Source organism: Xylocopa sonorina, chromosome 10 (genome assembly GCF_050948175.1).
Source record: "Xylocopa sonorina isolate GNS202 chromosome 10, iyXylSono1_principal, whole genome shotgun sequence".
Lineage (NCBI taxonomy): Eukaryota > Metazoa > Arthropoda > Insecta > Hymenoptera > Apidae > Xylocopa > Xylocopa sonorina.
The window spans coordinates 3,539,611-3,559,254 of record NC_135202.1 but is presented as its reverse complement, the minus strand read 5'-3'; the positions used below and the strand labels follow the sequence as shown (position 1 = coordinate 3,559,254).

At 39.7% G+C, this 19,644-nt stretch overlaps 1 protein-coding gene across 1 annotated transcript in view; it reads right to left on the bottom strand.

Annotated features, from left to right (window-relative positions):
- Gbs-76a (Glycogen binding subunit 76A) overlaps window positions 1–18,570 on the bottom strand; it is a 69,442-nt gene extending 50,872 nt beyond the window's left edge. Inside the window, exon 1 of the mRNA XM_076902753.1 lies at window positions 18,210–18,570. Coding sequence (XP_076758868.1) covers window positions 18,210–18,554 — 345 coding nt within the window. The 5' untranslated portion in view covers window positions 18,555–18,570. The remainder of the gene's footprint in view (window positions 1–18,209) is intronic.
- Window positions 18,571–19,644: the final 1,074 nt, after the last annotated feature.

Below are 19,644 nucleotides of genomic sequence, written 5' to 3'. Positions count from 1 at the left end.
CTGAGGCTACGCGCGCGACCGCTGCTTCTGGCTTATCCGACGGTATTGTTCCAATTACTCGCAATTGGGCTGTACAGAATGTTAGATCGTTACGTTTTTCATAGTTAACGATAGGACTATTATTTCTGATCAACATCTGCCGGATAAATAAAAACGTTTCAGAGGTTATTCCACTCCTTTTGGATCGTTTCTTTAAGAATTTATCTTGACCCGTGCTCGACTAGACTTCCCATATGTTATCCAGAAAGCGAATGTGCAGCGAAACGAAAAGCACTGGAATCTCGTGGAACGGATTGTTGCACGGGAAATTCGATGGGAACTTTCTAAGTAACACGATAGTGTCGCGACTGAGTTTATTGGAGAGGCCAGCGCCAGATTGTGCGCTGACAAAGTGGACAGACGATGCAACGAATAGTCACAGGCAATGGTGTTGGTAAATTCCTAGGCGACTGGTGAAACTAGCTATAATGTTGAGAAAGCTCTCGAAAAGCGACGCGATTTATAACCGGAAACTTCAAACGGCGTGCGCGATAAACGCAGGAATCGGTGTGTCCTCGGTGGATTCCGAACGATGTCATTATCGAAGCAACAGCGCGCCGTCAATTTTGCCTGTTGTCAAGTTTACGAGCGATAAAGGGAAGATATGCCAGCCATCTTGGTCCTTTTAACCTTTAATACCACGGTGTCTTTTTAGCTTCGTTGCACTGACTTGTTCAAAGAGTAACGAGAGACGCGGAGACAATTGTTGGAACGCTTTGGAAACTTGGAACAATTCGCGATAAATAGTCGTCCATAGATGATCAAATTTGTACGTTTGGAAACTCAATTGTTTAATATTTCAGCCGCTTATGTTGAAAATGGCTTAAATCCATTTATGTTAAAATTGGGATATTCGAGGATTCGATATTGGCTGCTATAAAATAATAGTATGGTGTTCTTCTCTTTCTAAGGATGTATAATTATTCAACTTAATTAGCATTATTAATATTATTTAAAAAGTAACATGTGTTGATGACTATCAATGGACTTAAGCCATTTTTTAAATAAACGACTCATTTAGTTGCAATATTGTACAATTTATCAAGGATTTATATTGCTTGATATTGAGTATAAAATTGGATCATTACTATTTTAGTACTAATATTGTACAACTTGTCGAAATTATAAGTGGCGAATGTGGTATTACCAATTTTGTAACATTTCTGGATTTCGCTAAGAATAATATTTTATGTATTGATAACTTTAATATCACTGTAATGTTTATGTATGTTACAGTTTTTATTAATAAGATTAATTAGCGTGAAATTTCCTCATTACGAAAAATTACTCTTGCAAAGCGAAATCATTACGATTGCATTTTATACGAAATTCGATAACAGGGTTACAACAGACTGAGATTAATCGTACGTACGTGCAAACATTCGCGTACGTTACTTGGTGGCAATAAATAACAGCAATTAATGTCATAAGTATACAAAAATCTATAAAATTTATAATTTTCTGTAAACACATAATTCGAGCCAAATTTAATTAGCAAAAGCATGCATTTGGAGCAGAAACGCTGCACAAAACTCTCGCGGAAATAAAAAAAAATGTATAAACGCGAACCAAAGCCAGAGAAAAACTGCGAAAACTCCAACGCGCAAAGGCGACCTGTAACGAGCGTGAAACCGGCTCGTTTAATTAGAACCGGCCTTAAAATACGTCGACGTACGAGCGTGCCATCCGCTCGCGTCAATTCGTGGCCAGAGGCAAGGGTAGTTACGCGTTGGCGCAACGAAATCGCACCGGTTCCAAACGGGGAAGAGGCCGATCGTTGTTGTATCGCGAGCGTGCACTAACTAACTGCTTTGTATATCTAAATTTCATGCATAGACCGCGCATGAACAGTTGCAATTCATCGAGATGGGCAGACAGCTCGCGGCAGCCTAGGACAAAGACCCGTTGTCGATAGCCGCGTAAATTATTGCCATGCTCCACGAGCTATAAATATTAATTTGCGGCCTGCCACAAGTGTTTCGCCGATACAGCATCGGCATCTCGAATTCACCCTCTTGCAAATCAAATTCGTCCATTTGCGAATCAAGTTCACCCTCTTGCAAATCAAATTCACTCATTTGCAAATCGCGTTCGTCCTTTTGCTAATCAAACTCACGAGGTAGCGACCACCTCCATAGCCAATAGCATTCGAATCGTGTCAACTAGCATCCAAATATCTAATTTACGAGTAACCTGATATCCAAATATCCAATTACCCAAGTAACCCAGTATACAAGTATCAACCGAATATCCAACATCATTGACCATGTTCACTCGAAAGAAGAAGTAACAGCATAACACTTATAGTTTGCTAACAGAATGGATGGAGTTATTAAGATTTGTTTTCGTCCTTATGTTGTGGACTGAAAATTATTTTCATTGTCTCCATCGAGGAACCCTCGAGTTTCAAGACTTTTAAATGATTCCGCTTCAGAGCCCTCGAGTGCAAAGGGTCTACGAGTGCAATCGTCCTTTGTGATCTAATCGAGCTACTTGCGAGGCAGCACATTGGACGCAACGCTGCGTTTCATTCACCCCTAACAGGACCACCGCCATGGGTGGAGGACCACCATCGACTTCCGGCGCGGGTATTCAACGCAGCAAATCAGAGACACCATTCTCAACGTTCTACTTCAGTGGTGGAGAATTGTTTTAAAATGGTTACACTCATTAGTTAACTTTGCCATTAATTCCTATTTCAAAAAAGGTATAAATTGCACCATAAAAATCAATAAATATAAATTACATAAAATAGTAGCAGCTTTATTCAATTTATTTATCGTGCTAATTTCATATCATCTATAGCTTCAACCACATTTAATTTTAGAATCAGTTTAACGAGGCAAATGTACCCTATCACACTTTTCTACTGTATATTATTTTATTACATTTTCTACTAATATAGAGAAGAATATATACGGATTTTTCTTAGCTATCTTGGCGAGTTGCTACTTGTCCACCTCTGTCCTAATTACCGATTACCACCCAAGCATCCAAAGATAAACATTCGTAATCAACGAAAAGCTAACAGCAAAAAATTCTGTAAAAAAAAACATAAGAGAGAGAATAGAAAGCAAGCCACGGAAATAGCACGAGCGCATCGATGGAACGACACGAGTAACGCCAAGAATAATCGTTTCCATTAAAACAGCCCATCGAAGAGGCATGCCTCGGGGCACGCCGCGTTTCATCTACGTATCATTCAGCCTCGTTACAGGCAGGAAAGGATTCCGCGAACAACAGTCGAACGTAGCCAAGTGAGACGATTTTCGCGGGGGGAAAGAGAGAAAAAAAAAGGTGAAGAAAAGAAGCAACAGAGGGAAAAGAATCGACGCGACTCGGCCGCGTGCGTCGTACGATCGTGCGTGACGTAGCCCTGCGATATGGATGGATGTTGAACACACGTAGGCCGCCTCGTGGCCGTCTTGAACGCGTTCGATATAATTGAGAGCAGGGAGTGGTTACGGACCGAAAGAAGAACGGGGAGCAAACGGAAAGAAGAGAATAAAGAGGAAGAAAAAAATGGAGATACAAGAGTGAACGCGAAGGAAGGAGGGGTTTTGCGGGGAGGAAAAAAAAAGGAGAAAACGAACCGATCCTGTCCGTGGACGGTATTATCGAGTGCAATGGCCAATCGGCCGATCGTATTTTTCCCCGCGGTCGCGTCGAGCTTGCACAGTTAATAATGGCCCCGTTTTGCGCTCGTTATTAATGCCGGGTTGATAATCGTCCACCGCGGTTGCAATTATGTTGTTACCGCTCGCGGGGACACCCGGTACACGGCCGGGGCCGTGGGTGTGGTCCCGCGGCGAAAGAAACGGCGAAAAATCGGATCGTTCTCTTAAGACGCATTATCGTGCGTAACGCATCGTATTTCAGCCTCGGCGGGGTTCATGGGTGCTCCGTATCCACCGCGAAAAATAAACGTCTGGTAATGCGCTCGGCCCGTACGCGTGTACGCGTACCCCAGGGCCGTGTACGCCGCGTTCACTTCGCGGAACTCCTTGCTAGAATGTTGAGAGAAGAATGCACGAGGAACAACGCGCGTACCGGGAGTAACGAGCTTTTTTTCGTCGCGGTTTAACGGATGGACGAGAGCGTTGCGTTCTGGGAGATTATCCGTGGAAATTATCAACGCGGCACCCGGCGACTGATCGATTTTTGGACACTCCGGGCATACACGCCCCCGCACTTTTCAATTAAACGGTTTCGCTTCTGACATGTTCTTTATAATTTTTATAATGGGGTAAAAACTATCATTTTAGAAGAGAGGACGTAGAATTTGAGATGCATAGCGCAACAATGTAATAAATTTCATTTTTCTCGAGTTCACATGTGCGATTCTAAATTGCTTGAACGGAAATTTCAGTGTGGATCGTACATGCCTCAAAGCGTTTAGAAAATTTGCGCTTGTAGTACTGCGGGCGCGTAAAGGTGCTTACAAAAATTGCAACGCAACAATGCAGAATAGAAAGAAATGAATAATATTATTTCAGCGTTTTGATTACTACTCTGCCGTTATTAAAAAGTTAATATTGGAAAACCAATCGATTTTGGGAGTTTGTGATTTCAAGAATATTAATGCCACGTTCTTTTAACGTAATGTCTAAAATATGGAAATTTGTATTTGATTTAGAAAAAGAAATTAATACAAGCTGTTCTGTTACTTGGTCTTTTCTTATCGCGAACTTTATGCAAAGTAATGAGCCTTGAACTATTCCAATCATGATCTCTAGGTTCCCTTGGGGCTTCGATAAGGTAACATAGTTGCGTCTTATTCGAACCACAATATGCACAGGGAGTATGACTCGTAATTATGGGTAAAAGGGTTAATGCAAAACACACGTCGCTTTAAGATTATAACTAACAAGTAAATCTACATCTGCGCTACTCATCAATTTTATTGAAACTTAGTACACAGAATATTCTGATTTGTATGAAAAGTTTGTGAGAAATACCTTGATGCGAATGCGTTGAGCGTTTGGTCAACATTCAGACGAACGGTGAAGATTAAGCGTTCATATTCAGTAAGTAACTAGTAAAAATCGTAAAGTAGGATAAATAGAGATTGATAACGTAGGTTAGCATGCAATGAGCATGAGCATCGATCATGCATCGTCAACGTCATTGATCGAACGATTTGAATAGTACTATCGACAATTCATCGGAACGGTGGTGTATGGACAGCTCGGAAATGTTAACCATCGATCGAACAATTAATAACCGGATGCACAGGTGACGTTAAGCCAATAGCGCACAAAGCTGAATGAAAACACGCCGAACGACTCCATTTGCAATACATGAATCGACTGTTGCTGTTAATCAAACGCAAACTGTAAAGCTAAAAATGTTGTCGAGTGGAAAATGTAAATATGTACCACGATTTACTTTACAGTATTGACGCTTGAAATTCACTCTTTTGCAAATTGAATTCATCCTTTTTGCAAATCGATAATAAACAAGGGTGAATTTGATTTCCAAAAGCATTTTAAAGTGCCAATGCTGTGAAGATATAATTTTTTTTTTTATACTTCATTCTTAACGTTTTAATAAAATTAAGTCAACAATGAAAAAACTGTACTATAAAAAGAATTGCTTCTCAACAGAAGGTTCTCCATTTAATATTATACGAAAACATGTAATCCACGATGTAATTTTCACATTTTTAATAATCACGCGCAGAACAACTCCATCAAATACCACGCTAACACCGGGTTACAATTAGTAACAACTCGCTAAAGCAATCACTCATGTCACAGCCATGACCTAATCGCATTAAACTGAATTCCACTGCACCATTCCACCAGGGACATTAAAACGAGGTCAAACACTGGCAAACCTTAATTCCTCAAGCGTCCAATATCCACCACGCCTGCGCCACGAGAATAAAAATCCTCGAAGCACACGAAAAACTAAACGACACGAATACCGCGTAAGGCACTGAATAAAAATCGTTTTAAATACCAGAAAGACTCGAGCAAAATTCCAGCGCGCGCGTGGAGGGTCGTCGATTTGCGAGAGCGTCCGATGATCGTAAGCAGAAGTCATTGGCCGTGGCGACGTGCGTGCACGCGCGTCGTCGCAACCTCGAGCCACCTCCGAACGCGACGCGGCTCTCTCAACCCTCCATCGAGCGATCCTCCACGGGTATCTAAGCGCGCCCTTGTAATTGGCGTTACTTACGAGGATTACCAGCTACCATAAATAACGAAAAATTGACTCGTCGGCGATCCGCCTTGAGGAGAGGGTTAAGTGAAACGCACCGCGTGTTTCGTTTAATTGGCCCGGCCAGATGGTACGATCAATCGCTGGTGCCTCGCGTTGGCCATCGACTAGTGATAATTGCGGGTACGAGGGTGATGTTCACGACGATGTAGCGGACATAAGCCAACAGCAAGGCGACACCAGTTACAGGCATTCTTATACCTGATTCGCGCGGACTTGATACTCGGTTCGTAGTGTCAGTGTAATAAAGAGACTTTCTTCACCCTGGGGACCGAATAGGGGCGCGTATCGACCCCAAAGCCAGTTACCAAGAGATTCTCCAAAGCTCAGTTAAATTTTTTAAATTTATATTTAATCTCTTATCGAAACTGCTCTGTGCACGATTCAAGCTCTGGGTTTTATTTCAAATATTTTCCAATTACTTTCACGGTACCAATCTCTTTTTTTTTCGGGTGATACCGTTCTAGGCATCAAGATCGGTTGGTAAGAGGGTCACTTGACGAATTTTAAAAAATTTAAAAGGAAAGGAGGAGAAAGGAAGGCAAAGGCAGTTAGCAAGTGGCAAGCGTCAGGACAATTCCGAATAAAACGAATCCTTGCTACAACTCTACATCGTTTAGACGTACACAACAGCATCAATGGAAAGCGTAGAATAACTGAAACCTGTACGGTGGCCATTTTTCGCGGATAAACCGTCGTGTATCGCGTGGATACAGCGCGAGGCTCTCCATTCCTCGTCCGGTTCGCGATGAAAATAAATCGCCAGGAAATGGCAACTGTTGAGTGTGCGCTTGTATTTTTGTAGTTCGATGACTCTCGAGATAATCGATTGTTTCGTTTATTCTCTTTGCTAATTGGATTTGAGGTTAGCCTCCCTCTCTCCCCGCTCGCCTCCTTCCCTCTACCGCGACGCGTGAAGGGAATGTTGTGTTACGAGTTTCAAACGTGTCGGAATATTTATTTTAGTACCAGCGGAACGCTATTTGTATTGCGTTTGAATTTGAGGCGGACGGGATCGAACGAAGACCGAGGCGATCGGATGATTTTGGAATCGCGACGAATTTCACGCGTCTCCGTAAAATTGAAAGAGCAGAACAATTTTCTCCAGCAATTTCCCTTCGTTTAGTAGTGTTCCACATTCGGAGTTCCACTCCGTATAAGACACGTGGGAACGATCGCCATATTTACCTCCGCCGTACCTTCAAATATATACACTTTACGAAGTAATATCTCGCGTCGAATGAGAAACTTTCCAATTTGCAACCACTTTAGATAGAAGTAATGGGGCAGAAATCAAACGTGAGGATAATTTCAATCGCAGGTTACGAGTGAAATTACCAGGCCGTTTGATAGCCGCGTGATCGTTCGATTGATGAAGCATCGTAGTTAAGCTAACAAAAAACCAATGATTTAAATGCGATAGAAGCTATTTTCCAGTTAATACATCTCAAACACAATATTCCATTCCATTATCGATCCGACACTCAAATCTCGGCGATCGATTAACCCCATTAACTCTAATTTATACCATTTTTTTTTTAAATTTCACACTTAATCCTTTAACTGCGGCTCCTTTTAGCACAGCCGATTACTCTAGACGCAAAAAAAAGTATTTTACTAAAGTCAAATCATAATACAAGACGATATAGTTTTTATAAAAAGTATACAAAGCAAGAGAGTATCATATAGTAAAACGTAAACATACAAGTGGTTATTACAGAATCCTAAAATCGCCAAATTTATATTAAAACTAAGTCACAGAAATAAGAATACATTACTCCGTTCCCTGTTAAATCACGAAACTGAAATTTTATGTTATACTAGGACCCAAATAGGATAAAAAATATAAAAACATACTGACCGAATAAGTCTAAATAATTTTGTAATCAACGATAAGAAAAATAAAATGAAAGTATGAAAGGTACTTTTTATTGCATTTATATTATTTTTATTTCAGTGGTGTATAAACCGCAGCCGCTACTTGATATTAGCAAAACTTAAGATGCCTTTTATACACCACACCCGTCTCTGATTATAATTTTCATATGTAGTTTACAAATCACACCCGCAGTTAAAGAGTTAGAATATACATAAATCATTCTAATGGTACAAAAAGCATGCATATCTAACAATAATTATTATTATTTCACCAGTCTGTAATGAAAGCATTTTATATAAGACTATTTGAAAAATATAAGCTAGCACATTTGAAACAGAAGACTGCATTAAACGACTAATTAATGTAGGAGGGATTAAACACGATCTCCACGTCCCTAATCAATCTGATTACCTCATCGACTCAGAATTCGCATCGAGAGACTCATTGAAAACTTGGCTCCAATCGAGAGCAAAACGTTTTTGACCAGCTATTCCCCTTGGCTCTCAGGCCGATATCTATTTCCGGAGACGGCGAAAGGTCGATCGCCACGTTGGTGCACGCATCGACGCGTCCCGACGCAAAAGTTCGCGAACGCGAGGAAAAAAAAAAGAAAGAAAGAAGAGAGGAAGCTGGCTGGCCGGAAAATCGAAGAGACAAAAGAAGCCGAGGGATTACGGCCAAAATAAAATGGCGCGCGGTCAACGTCGTGCCCAGACCTCCTCTTACGCTCTGCGTTGCCTCTTCCGTTTGCTCGGCCGCTCGAGGGCTAATTAAGCGCGGTCGCTGAATAAGCATACCGGTAATTAAAAGCTCCCCGCGTAATTACCATTACTGCTGCACCTCTGGATTACCAGAGACGCGTATCAATTTGTCGCGGAGCGTTAGGAAACGTGTAACGATCCTCTGCGAAACGAATACACGCTGCGTGGCGATAATTCTCGCGCACGCGTCCGGTATTGGGATCGTCTTAAGTTTCCTTTGGCTATCGCACTGTTCTCTTATCGTTATTAGAAATTTGGATCAGGATAGATATTTAATAATCTTCAAAATTGAAAATTCCAATATTTGGAGGTTTAAAAATTCAAGGGAGAATTAAAGTCCTTCAGAAATTTTTAATTCGGAAAACTAATCGAAATATTTGATATAATCTAATTTGTGGATTTTTAGCCGTTTGATATAACATCGAGCGCCTTCAATAAAAGTGAGTGTAATGATAAAATCGAAGCACACAACGGTTTCCCTCGTAACTCTTGGAAAAGGGGTGATAAGAGACCACTTCGCGAGATGTTACGATCGGAGGAATTGCACGAAGTTATACGAGCCGCGGCAGATAAACGAAATCTGCCCGGCGTTCGACTTCGTCTATTCTTTTTCCGCTCTTCCTTCAGAATGAAGTTGATCCGCGCGGAGGCAAACGACCCCTTCCCGATGACCTTTCTAGACGTTTGTAGGAAAAGAGTGAAACTACTTTATGGAGGCTCGACTCGTGGGTGGAGCCTGCGCCTCGGGGCGACTTTCAGAAACTAGAATTCACCCGGATCGAACGCAACCCTCTGGTTCAAGGTGACCTTCGCTGACGCAATCGCGCCCACCAGCCAGCGCGAGATAGGTGACGGAAGCAATTGGTGGAAGAATGAAACGTATTTCGAGAATGTGCACTGCAGCGATGAAAAGCGGGAAAGCTATGAAAACAAGCTTCTTGCGGTGGATGAAAAGAACGCTGATGGAAGTCGAAAATATTTACAAATTATTCGGTTTTCATACTACGCGAAAGAAGTTTATTTATTGTTAAACTAAATCTCTTCATAGTTTTAACTCTTATAAGTTTTATTTTTCCGGTTATTCTTTATATGTGACCATCTTATTTACCCTTTCACAAATAAATTGAAACGACAAGTGATATTGGTTTACATTATGTTTTTAAAGAAATTAGATTGCAAAATAAGATTGATGTAGTAATGAAACGAGTGATCGAGATACACTATTGTAGCTGAGCAAAGCAGCGTTGCACTACCACATCGGAACTATTTATAACAATTGTTATATAATTGTTCTTGTAGCTACAAATGGTGAACCCTTTCACACTCAAAGATGCTAATATTCAACAATGTATATAATAGTTTCTTTAAAGGCTATTCGTAAAGCAGAGAATGAGAAGTAAAAGTGGTGTAACTATTATATTACGCTTACAGCATCCTATCGGACAAGCCATCAAGAGCTTTTAGTTAAAAATCGATTTAACTGATCGAATTTTTTCCAAAGTGGTACTGCAATATATATCGTGTCTGAACTCGATAACTAAGGACAAATCACTTCTATTGCTGACACTGTTGATTAACCAAACTCAAAAGCAAATTGAACAATGCAACTACAACCAACCTGTCCGAATAACAATTTACATTGCTCGCTTTGCTCTCAATTTGAATGAGAATTGCTATAAATAAACCTTCGACAGCAATACAGCGCTGTCTTACTCAACTACAATATTGCATCTGGATCATTGAATTGTACCATTCGATGAAATGAACAAAACAAAGGAAATCTGTTTTTATATCAACAAAAATTTGCACAAAGCTCAATCGACGTCTTGTTATCCATTAACGATCGACTACAGAACAGAAAAAATAATAAAATGTAACTCCGAAACAGTTAGCCACGATTGTTATCTCTTCAAGCTAGGAAAAATCCGTTCTTGATGGACGAAAGATTGAATCTAGCCTTTCCTGGGGTCGCGCGAAAGAGGATCGAAACTGGGTACCGGACAAATCGGTTTTCTACGACGATCTACAGCACGGGTGGCCAAACCGTGTCGCATCGCATCCTTGCTCCTACTTATTCTTTTGAAGCAGGCGTCATAACTGAATCCATCTTCATATGTTCAACACCTGAGCGCTCTCAGCTCAATTCATACAACCTTCTTACTCATCACGCCATCTTTTTGACAATTTACAATTGTAAGATTTAAACAGTATGTGCATGTATGAGAGAGAGACAGAAGGAGGACGTAAGTGAGATACGGTACAATTAAAACTGTGATAAATTAATTAATTTAATTGCGAGATCGAGTTATTCCATCCCATCTGCCAAGCGAAGCAGATCCTACACCTATCCCTAATTTTCCAACTCCAATCATGAACTTAAACAGATAAAAAAGGCGCTCGAGTTGTACGGCGCAACTGAACTCGCCTATGAAAAAAAGAAAATGGCGTCTGGGATGGGAAAGGTTGGCCACCCGTGATCTACAAGATCTACCTGACGCGTCCACGTGACGAATCACGATTTAAAAGGTCGACGAAAGGCTGACGCGATCAATCGAAACAACGACGGCGGCGGTGAATCGAGGTCGTCGTTCGCGCCTCCTCCGCTGGTTGGGTCCGCGGACACGAGCGCGAACTCACGCAAGAGGAGGTCGAGAGGTCGATACGGAGCCCACCACGGCGACTCGGCCGCTGAGATCAAAGACTATGCTTTGCCCCTTTTTATCGTGTCGACAGCCTGGACGCCTAAGAGGGATTCCACAGGCGACCTTATACACCTGGTCGTAGGTCGTGCCCAGCCAGACGGCGAGATACGGGCAAATTTTACTCTTCGTTACGATGCACCGCGTCGCGGCTACGTACGGGTCCGATGAATTCCTGGACTATCGACGGGAACGAACGCGGGACGATTCTGTGTCCGCGATTTATTCTTTTATCTGGATCTTCTCTTTTTTTAACTATAGCGTCCGCCAGTGAAGCGGGGGATTTTCAAAGTCCAATAGTTCATTTTCTGCCCCCCAGGAGAGCGTGGAAGTTTTCAATTATTGTTTGACATTTAACACGGCATTTGTTAAACATGCATTGGTCCGATGTACAGTGTAATTTCTGTGTAAAATCGTTTTAGAAAAATGGTGACTGTGTGACTTCTGTACAACTTGTCTTGTTTCGTAATCACTTCGATAATCGACGATATGAAAGATCACCGTCCGCTCGTGTAATTACATCATGGGTGAAATAATAATTATAGTATTTTAGAGTTTTATTTTAAATTGAGTTATATCAAACGTGAGTTCGAGTTTATTCCCGATTGAAATTGCTATGCGCGAAGAAGGTAAATGCTATAATGAACAAATTATATTGCTTTTTGTAAATTGATGGTATTTTCTTCTTTTTGAAAAGACGAAGAAAGAAAGAGGAAGAAATTGATAAATTGATGAATATATGGAGTTTATCAATAATTGATGTAGGCACCTATTAAAGAAAATAAATTGCAACTGGGTATAAATAGAGATAAAGTTACAACGTCCGGCATAAAAAAATAGATTTTTACATTTAAGACATTGACGATAAGCTGCATTGGTGGAACAGGCACAATTACCTTGATGAAGAAATAGTAGAATGATTTAACCAGATTTTTCTGCCAAGTTAATTGGCTATTCGAGAAACCCTTGCTCGTTTTTGAAAGATCGTAATTTCTTAGGGGTGACGAGTACTTAATTTCCCCTTTTCCTATTACTCAGATTTAATTGACTACGTGTTTCTTATTACGATTATATTTCTCGTTACGATCTACGATCACATCAATTATATTTTACTGCAACTTTAAGAATCTCAAATATTCCATTTCTATACTAAAACCAGTAAGGAATTAACACAAATCTATTTTAATGAATTGAAAACACTCTAGTGACAATACTAAAAACAAAACATGAAAAATTATCTTTACTATTATCATTTTCTCTATTAAATTCTCTATCGCGATTAACTTCCACTTTATTGTAAATTTATTATTGTTTTTTTTGCAGCAAATTTCTTTTGGCTCGCGACAATTTCATCAATCAATCGCAGTGAATCGTTATTAAAGCTGGTATTTACTCAAGTAACAAGCAATTTAAAAAGGACTTAATGAGATATCTATAGAAGTGTAAATATACACTTCGCAACTTGAATTTTCAGATAAAATTCTTAATAATACGTGAACAGCTATCCTCTCATTCTCCCATGGGTAATCGCTGTTCGAGAGCATTTGTAACTTCGTGAACGTAACCTTTTTATTATAAGGTTCTCGTTAGAGAGTTAATGAATGGTCAGACTGTGCATACCGACGTTGAAGTAAATTAGCCGCTCATTCGCGGCTGAACATCAATTACACTTTTTCGTGCATCCTGTAAAACACGCGCGAGAAACCTTATACGGGGTCTTAACATCAGGCGAGTCTGTTATTCTCTAGAAAGCTTCGTTAATTCTTTATTATCAAGAAAAGTTCACGCGGGGTTCGTTATTTATGGTGAACCGGGACTTCGAAGTGAACCTTGGTAACTGTACGTTACTTCTAAGACAGAAGAATTCTCCTGGCGCTAAAAATTACAGATTTATTAAACTTTTCGTGCCTTCTTCGCATAGCAATTTCAATTAAGGATAAACTTCAATTTACTTTCCATATACATCAGTTTGAAATTACTTAAAATAACACTCTGAAACACGAATTTGCTTTTGATGTAACTCAATTTGGGATTACTTAAAATAAAACTTTGAAATGCTACAATTATTAATTATTAATTTCTGAAATCTTAATTTAGGAAAATTCATTGGAATCTCCGATTTAAATTTAATTATTACGATAGTGTACTTGAATTGCATCCAATTACTTGAATTAGACCAATCATTTAATAACATTTGCTTCTTTGATTTACCGTAGGAGGCAATTTTCAAAAACTATTTTTTGCATCAATTAAAGAATTATACATATGTAGAGTGAATCTTTTTACTTATGACACTTTAATTTACCAATTAAATTCTATGTCGTATAAAAAAATATTTTAAACTATTTGTTACACTTATTTGAAACATCCTTTTACTCGCCAAATAGTTTATCAGTAAATTTAAATGTTAATACTGTTAAACGACTCATCCTGTACATTTACAAACAACGAAATATTATTTAAAATTACTAAAAAACGAAATGGAACGATACTTCTCAGGAGACCAAATGATTTCTACAACAATGTACTTCAGCAAAAATAAAAAGAAATTCTAACAAAAGGGAGCCAGTAATTATATACCGATTATTAAAGACTTATAAAACGAATAGCTGCATCTAGCTGCAATAAGAATCGCGTAGCTTGCAATCAAGTTCGTTGTGGCTTCCGATATCCGCAAACGAACGCAGCCCCCTCGCAAGCCATCGCATAATACAATAACTTCTATTGAATCCGTTAGCATGATTTCCAGCTCGCATAAGCCGCGATAACCGCGACAGAACAACGCTCTGAGAACGTTACATGGGACTGTGGACAACGTAGCGGCTGAGAGGCGTCCAATAAACAGAGAACTAAAAATGCGGCGTGCTTCTATCAACAGCCGATCGATCAGCAGCACGCGGGAACATCTGGAGCGAGCGGGGCAATCTCGTGAGTTAGGAAAATCCCGATGGGTAATCGGGATGGCCGAGAATAGCGGTAACAATGCTATCTTCTGTTACTTAAACGATCGAAGTGCACATAGACGCGAGCGAGAAGCGGCACGCGGTCAATACGTGCAACAATATCGCCAACGAACCGTCTATGGTTATATTTGTACTCTCTACTTCCTTGCACGTTTCAATTTTCCATAAACGGATATCTACATTTACAGTAAATCGCTATTAATTGCGTGAAAATATTACTGCGCGATTTTTATTTTTATAGATGTAAAAAATTAACCCTTTGCACTCGGAAGTGTTGGATGTTCCCTATGAGATGGGCATCGCAAGTCTACCATATCATTCAGGTATTCCCTCTGAAAGGACATCGCAAATTTAGCATATTACTCGTACGTTCCTTCTGAGGAGACATCAAAATTGATTAGTAATTTCGGAGGTTAAATTTATTCTATCCCAACTTTCTGAGAGATACATGTTTTCCTGAAATTTTCCAAGGAAAAATCCCGAGGAAGACATTTTCTTCTAGAATAGATCAATTTTTAAAACACTACATTGAATTTAATTTACAAAAGAACGAATTTGATTTGAAAAAAGTGAACGTGACTTGCAAAATGATGAGTGTAATGCGCAAAAGGGTAAATTTAAAATTGCTGTCGATGCTGTATCAGCAAGCAAATAGAACAGGAAAACGAAGGAGGATCCATGGATTGCGCGATGGTGTTCAATCAATTTATCGCATTTACCATTTGCGTCGTTGGTTTCCCTTTTTCACATCAAATTTGAACTCCTACTCATTACCTTTACAGAATATTTGATTTTCTTTTATATTTCCAAACGTAATATTGCATTAAAGATTCACGAGAAACAGTCAGTGTTCACCAAAATGGTGGCGATCGAATTTTTGCCGTTTCGCAGAGAATAGGAAAGAAAGTTTATGGACGTTGTTATTGGCCGATAGTTGCAAGCTCTATTTCTAGATACTGATATTCGTTTGCACGTGTTTATATTCGAAGTAGTAGTGGTACATTTTTAAAGTTATAAATTAGCATCATTATTGCGAAATTTGGCAAACATAGGGTTCCATCGTTTTCTTCCCCCGGTTACGAGAAATAAAGTGATACATTGGAAAGAAATTTTACTTAACTCGAATAGATATATATTTTTCGAAGTAATACACTTGAAATAGAAATGGCGACAAATAATTTATTAATTGAAAATTGTTAAAATGTCAAATATAATCATCGAAATTTATCAAAGAATATTTAATGCTTATGCAACGATTGCACGTCCTAAACTGAATGTTTAATAAAAACATTATAATTGAAAAAAGAGACAAAGATAGACGCGCTGAAAATAGGATCGAACCGCTAAGAAAAATTAATATTAAAATTGTGCAAATAGGATTTCCAGAAATAAGGAAAAAATAGATAAACAGATTATTAAATTTGTGAAATTCTGTGTGTGAGAAATAATTACAATAGTAAATAAAGATGACAAATATATCGAGCCACCTAGTATCGCGAAGAATTAAACTGAATCTCTACAGACGCCGATCAATTGAAACAGCTGAAAATGACGAATATTCTAATTCGCTTTAATTTATTGTACCCGCCAGCTGACATCGCGGCGATCAGTGACTTAATAAATTGCATCGCGGATGATAAGACGCTCGGAACGCGGCGGAATAAGGACGCGACGTAACATTTCCTGCTATCAGTTGCATTAATTTGCCCGATATTTGAGAGAGCTCCTGTATCGAAACACAATACGCGCGTTCATACTTGTAAGAGTCCGTAACACGATACGAATCTGCAGCAATCTATTAGATTTCTTTCGATTGCATTCGAAAGTGGATCAGAAACTCATGTTTGCATGTGTCTCTGCTAAAACCGACTCTCTATAACTCACATCTAGGAAATCGAATACGCGTACAGGAAAAACGTGGTTAAGTTTCATCAGAAATATTTAGAAACGTAAATCATTCGACATAACCCTCTGGAGAATTTCAGAAGCAATATATTTTGATTACCAACCAGCTTTAATTACAATTGTAATTTAATCAGAAACATTTGTAAACACGTGTACGATTGAAAATAATATATTTTAAGGAAGTTGCTCATTTTCCCTGCCGCCAAATAAAAGGGATTCTTTAATAAAATAACTTAATAATTTAATTAAAGAAAGTTATGCCCTGTTTAATTTATTTTTGTTTCAAGGCTTGTCTGAACCAAAGAGATTTTCTGCAATTATCATTAATTACCAGATAAGAATTTTCATTTGTATACCAAATCTCTGCGAAAACTAAGAGGAAGATTTTGCAAATCATTTTTGCAACGAGAAGAGCAACGATCTGAGGGTAAATGGTGGAAGCGATTAGACAAGCTATCAAAAGTCGTCTGTCCACCGACCAATTAGAACTCAACCGTTCTCGTGTGATTCTTGGCGAGAAGTGCACTACGGATTTAATCTGAGATGCAAAAATGGCTGAACATCAAGAAGAGGAATACCACTGGGTCGAAATTTTGCTGTACAGATATTTGTCTGAAACGCGAATAGCGCGTGACTCACCCTTCGAAAAACACCGAATCATGTTTTAAAGAGCTGTTAGTTTAACATTCTACTAATTATGTTTTAATAACATTGAAATTTAACAGCAGCCCTCGATGGTACACGCTGAAGATAATCTCGTTGCGTAATATTGAAATAATAGTGCAAGCGAAAATATACATAGATTTGATCACGTGCATGTTTTTTGCGACACTATTTATAGTTCTACACCTACGAAAATGCAACGTGACATATTTTTGAATCACATGTGAGGCGGTCGGACACAAATATTCGAATGTCTCAATGAACATTTATGTGTAATTTCGAACTGTTTCGAAAATATACTCGATAGAAGAAACTGTTCAACAAGACGTTACATGCGTACGTAATATAACGCGTCAAAATATTGTGCACACATACTTACATGTAATAAATATTGCGTAACAATTATACATATGTGATTTTATAATATCAATGTACATCACAGTAACATTATTCAAATTGAAATTTTAATTAAACGGAGAATGAATCGTATTTGTACGAATTTTAAACAGTAACATATACATTTAATACTTTACTTACAAATATATGTAATAATATAATCGATTTCGTCTCGCCAGATTTTCTTTCGAACAAAATGCTAACAACAATATGATCTAACGATCGTCAAAATAAAGGGATCACGAAAACGAAAACTTGAACACGTCTAGAATTATTTTCGAAACACAATGTAAAGTATAACAGAGCGATTAACCAATTTCAAGAAAATCCTATTCCACAAGTATCACTGTAAAAACAATTGACCTAATGAAAATTCCGAACATACGTCTCGGCCACTTTTCATAATCACAACCGCAATAAAAACTCATCAACGTCCACGCAACGCCTCTAACTCATCACTGATCACCACTCAACGAACTCTCTTGAAACGAACAAAAACTAAGTAACCGTTTATCCAAAAAAAAAAGCAGAAATTAAAAGAGAAAAGATGCTGGCAATTCCAAGAGCGTGCCCTGCGAGCTCTTTTTAAAAACCATTGCGTAAGCACGCGACGTCGCGGGGGTTGTAGAAACAGGAAGAAGCGCGGAAACGAAGGCGCGGTGGTTCGCGCGGCACTTACCGACTTTCCGGCAGCCGGTCCTTTCGCTGCTGCCCCTTCCAGAGGGCCCGTGGAGCGTAGCACACTCGCAGAACACAACACTTCCTCCAGCGGAAGCGCGCCGGCGTCCACGGAGACACGGAGGAAGCACGGTTCGCCTTCACCCCCGTGCGTCGCGGTGGAAAAAACGCGTTGTACGTCTACGTGGTAACTGGGGATGGGAGAGCGCGCGCACACGATCCGGGAGCGATGCGGTCCGCGCGTAGTCGTACGTGCGTCCGGCGTAAAAATGACGAGGACGTGCGCCGCGCGGCACGACCGCCGGCACAAGGGCGTCGAAGGTCGCAGCTGCGCGCCGAGCGGCATGCAGGTGCGTCCATCTTTACGCGATACGCGCGACCGCGCGCGATTTGGAAACTGCCACGAGAATCACGCTCCTGCGAGCCGTTCCGCGACCACCGCGCGAGTTAAAGGGGTGGCGGAAGTGGGGCCAGAGTACGGGTTCTAAACACAGTCTAGAAACGATCGCCCGTCAGGCGCCAGCAAAATTCTTTGCAGTTTAATATTCCTAACTAGATTTTTCTGTGTCACTAAATGACGTTTGGAAGAGAATAATTCTCTTAGTTTGCCCAACGAAAAACTTTCTCTCTTGTAATATTTTAAACAATCTTTCCCCTATGTACTTTTCTCATTTCATATTCATTTCATTCTCTTTGCACACTTCTTGCGTTTAATGAATTTGCATACGCTATTCCTTTTGTTAACTAAAATTCGTTACTCTTTTCTATATCTTAACACATTAAGGATCGCTTCCGAGTTTTCTCGAGTTTCGTGCCTCACCTGTTACGGACGGATGACGACTCATGTTTTCTACACGCGTAGAGGTAATAAAAACGAAATAAAAACATATTATTCTCAGAGAAAACTCGACTCGTCGCACTGCATTTTGATGATTTCATTTTTTTCGTCTTCAAGATTCTCGTACTTTTAGAGATAGCCTCCTTCTTAGCGACCTTAATGCGTTCACCCTTCCTTCCTCCTTTTAGTCGCCTCTTACGACAAGCAGGCGATACTGTGGGTGTATTCTGATCCCCACCGCACAGGGATGGCAAGATTATTCATCGCGACTGCTGCGAATGCGGAGAATGAGGCAAATGGAGAGAATGTTGGAATATTTTGCGAGCGAAATTATTGCGTGGCTCCCGGGAACATGAAGAGCAGTTATTAAATGAACTACCGAATCTTACGAGGGAATGGCAAATGAATGATTAACCCTTTAACTACGAATAAGTATATACATTCTAATTTTACATTAATAAAGTGATATTCTATTTTAAAAGATTTTTTTATTGTATTTATTTTATTTTTATTTTTGTGGTATATAAGCCACAGCCGCTCTCTCTCTCTCTCTCTCTCTCTCTCTCTTTCTTTCTCTCTCTCTCCTTCTCTCTTCCTC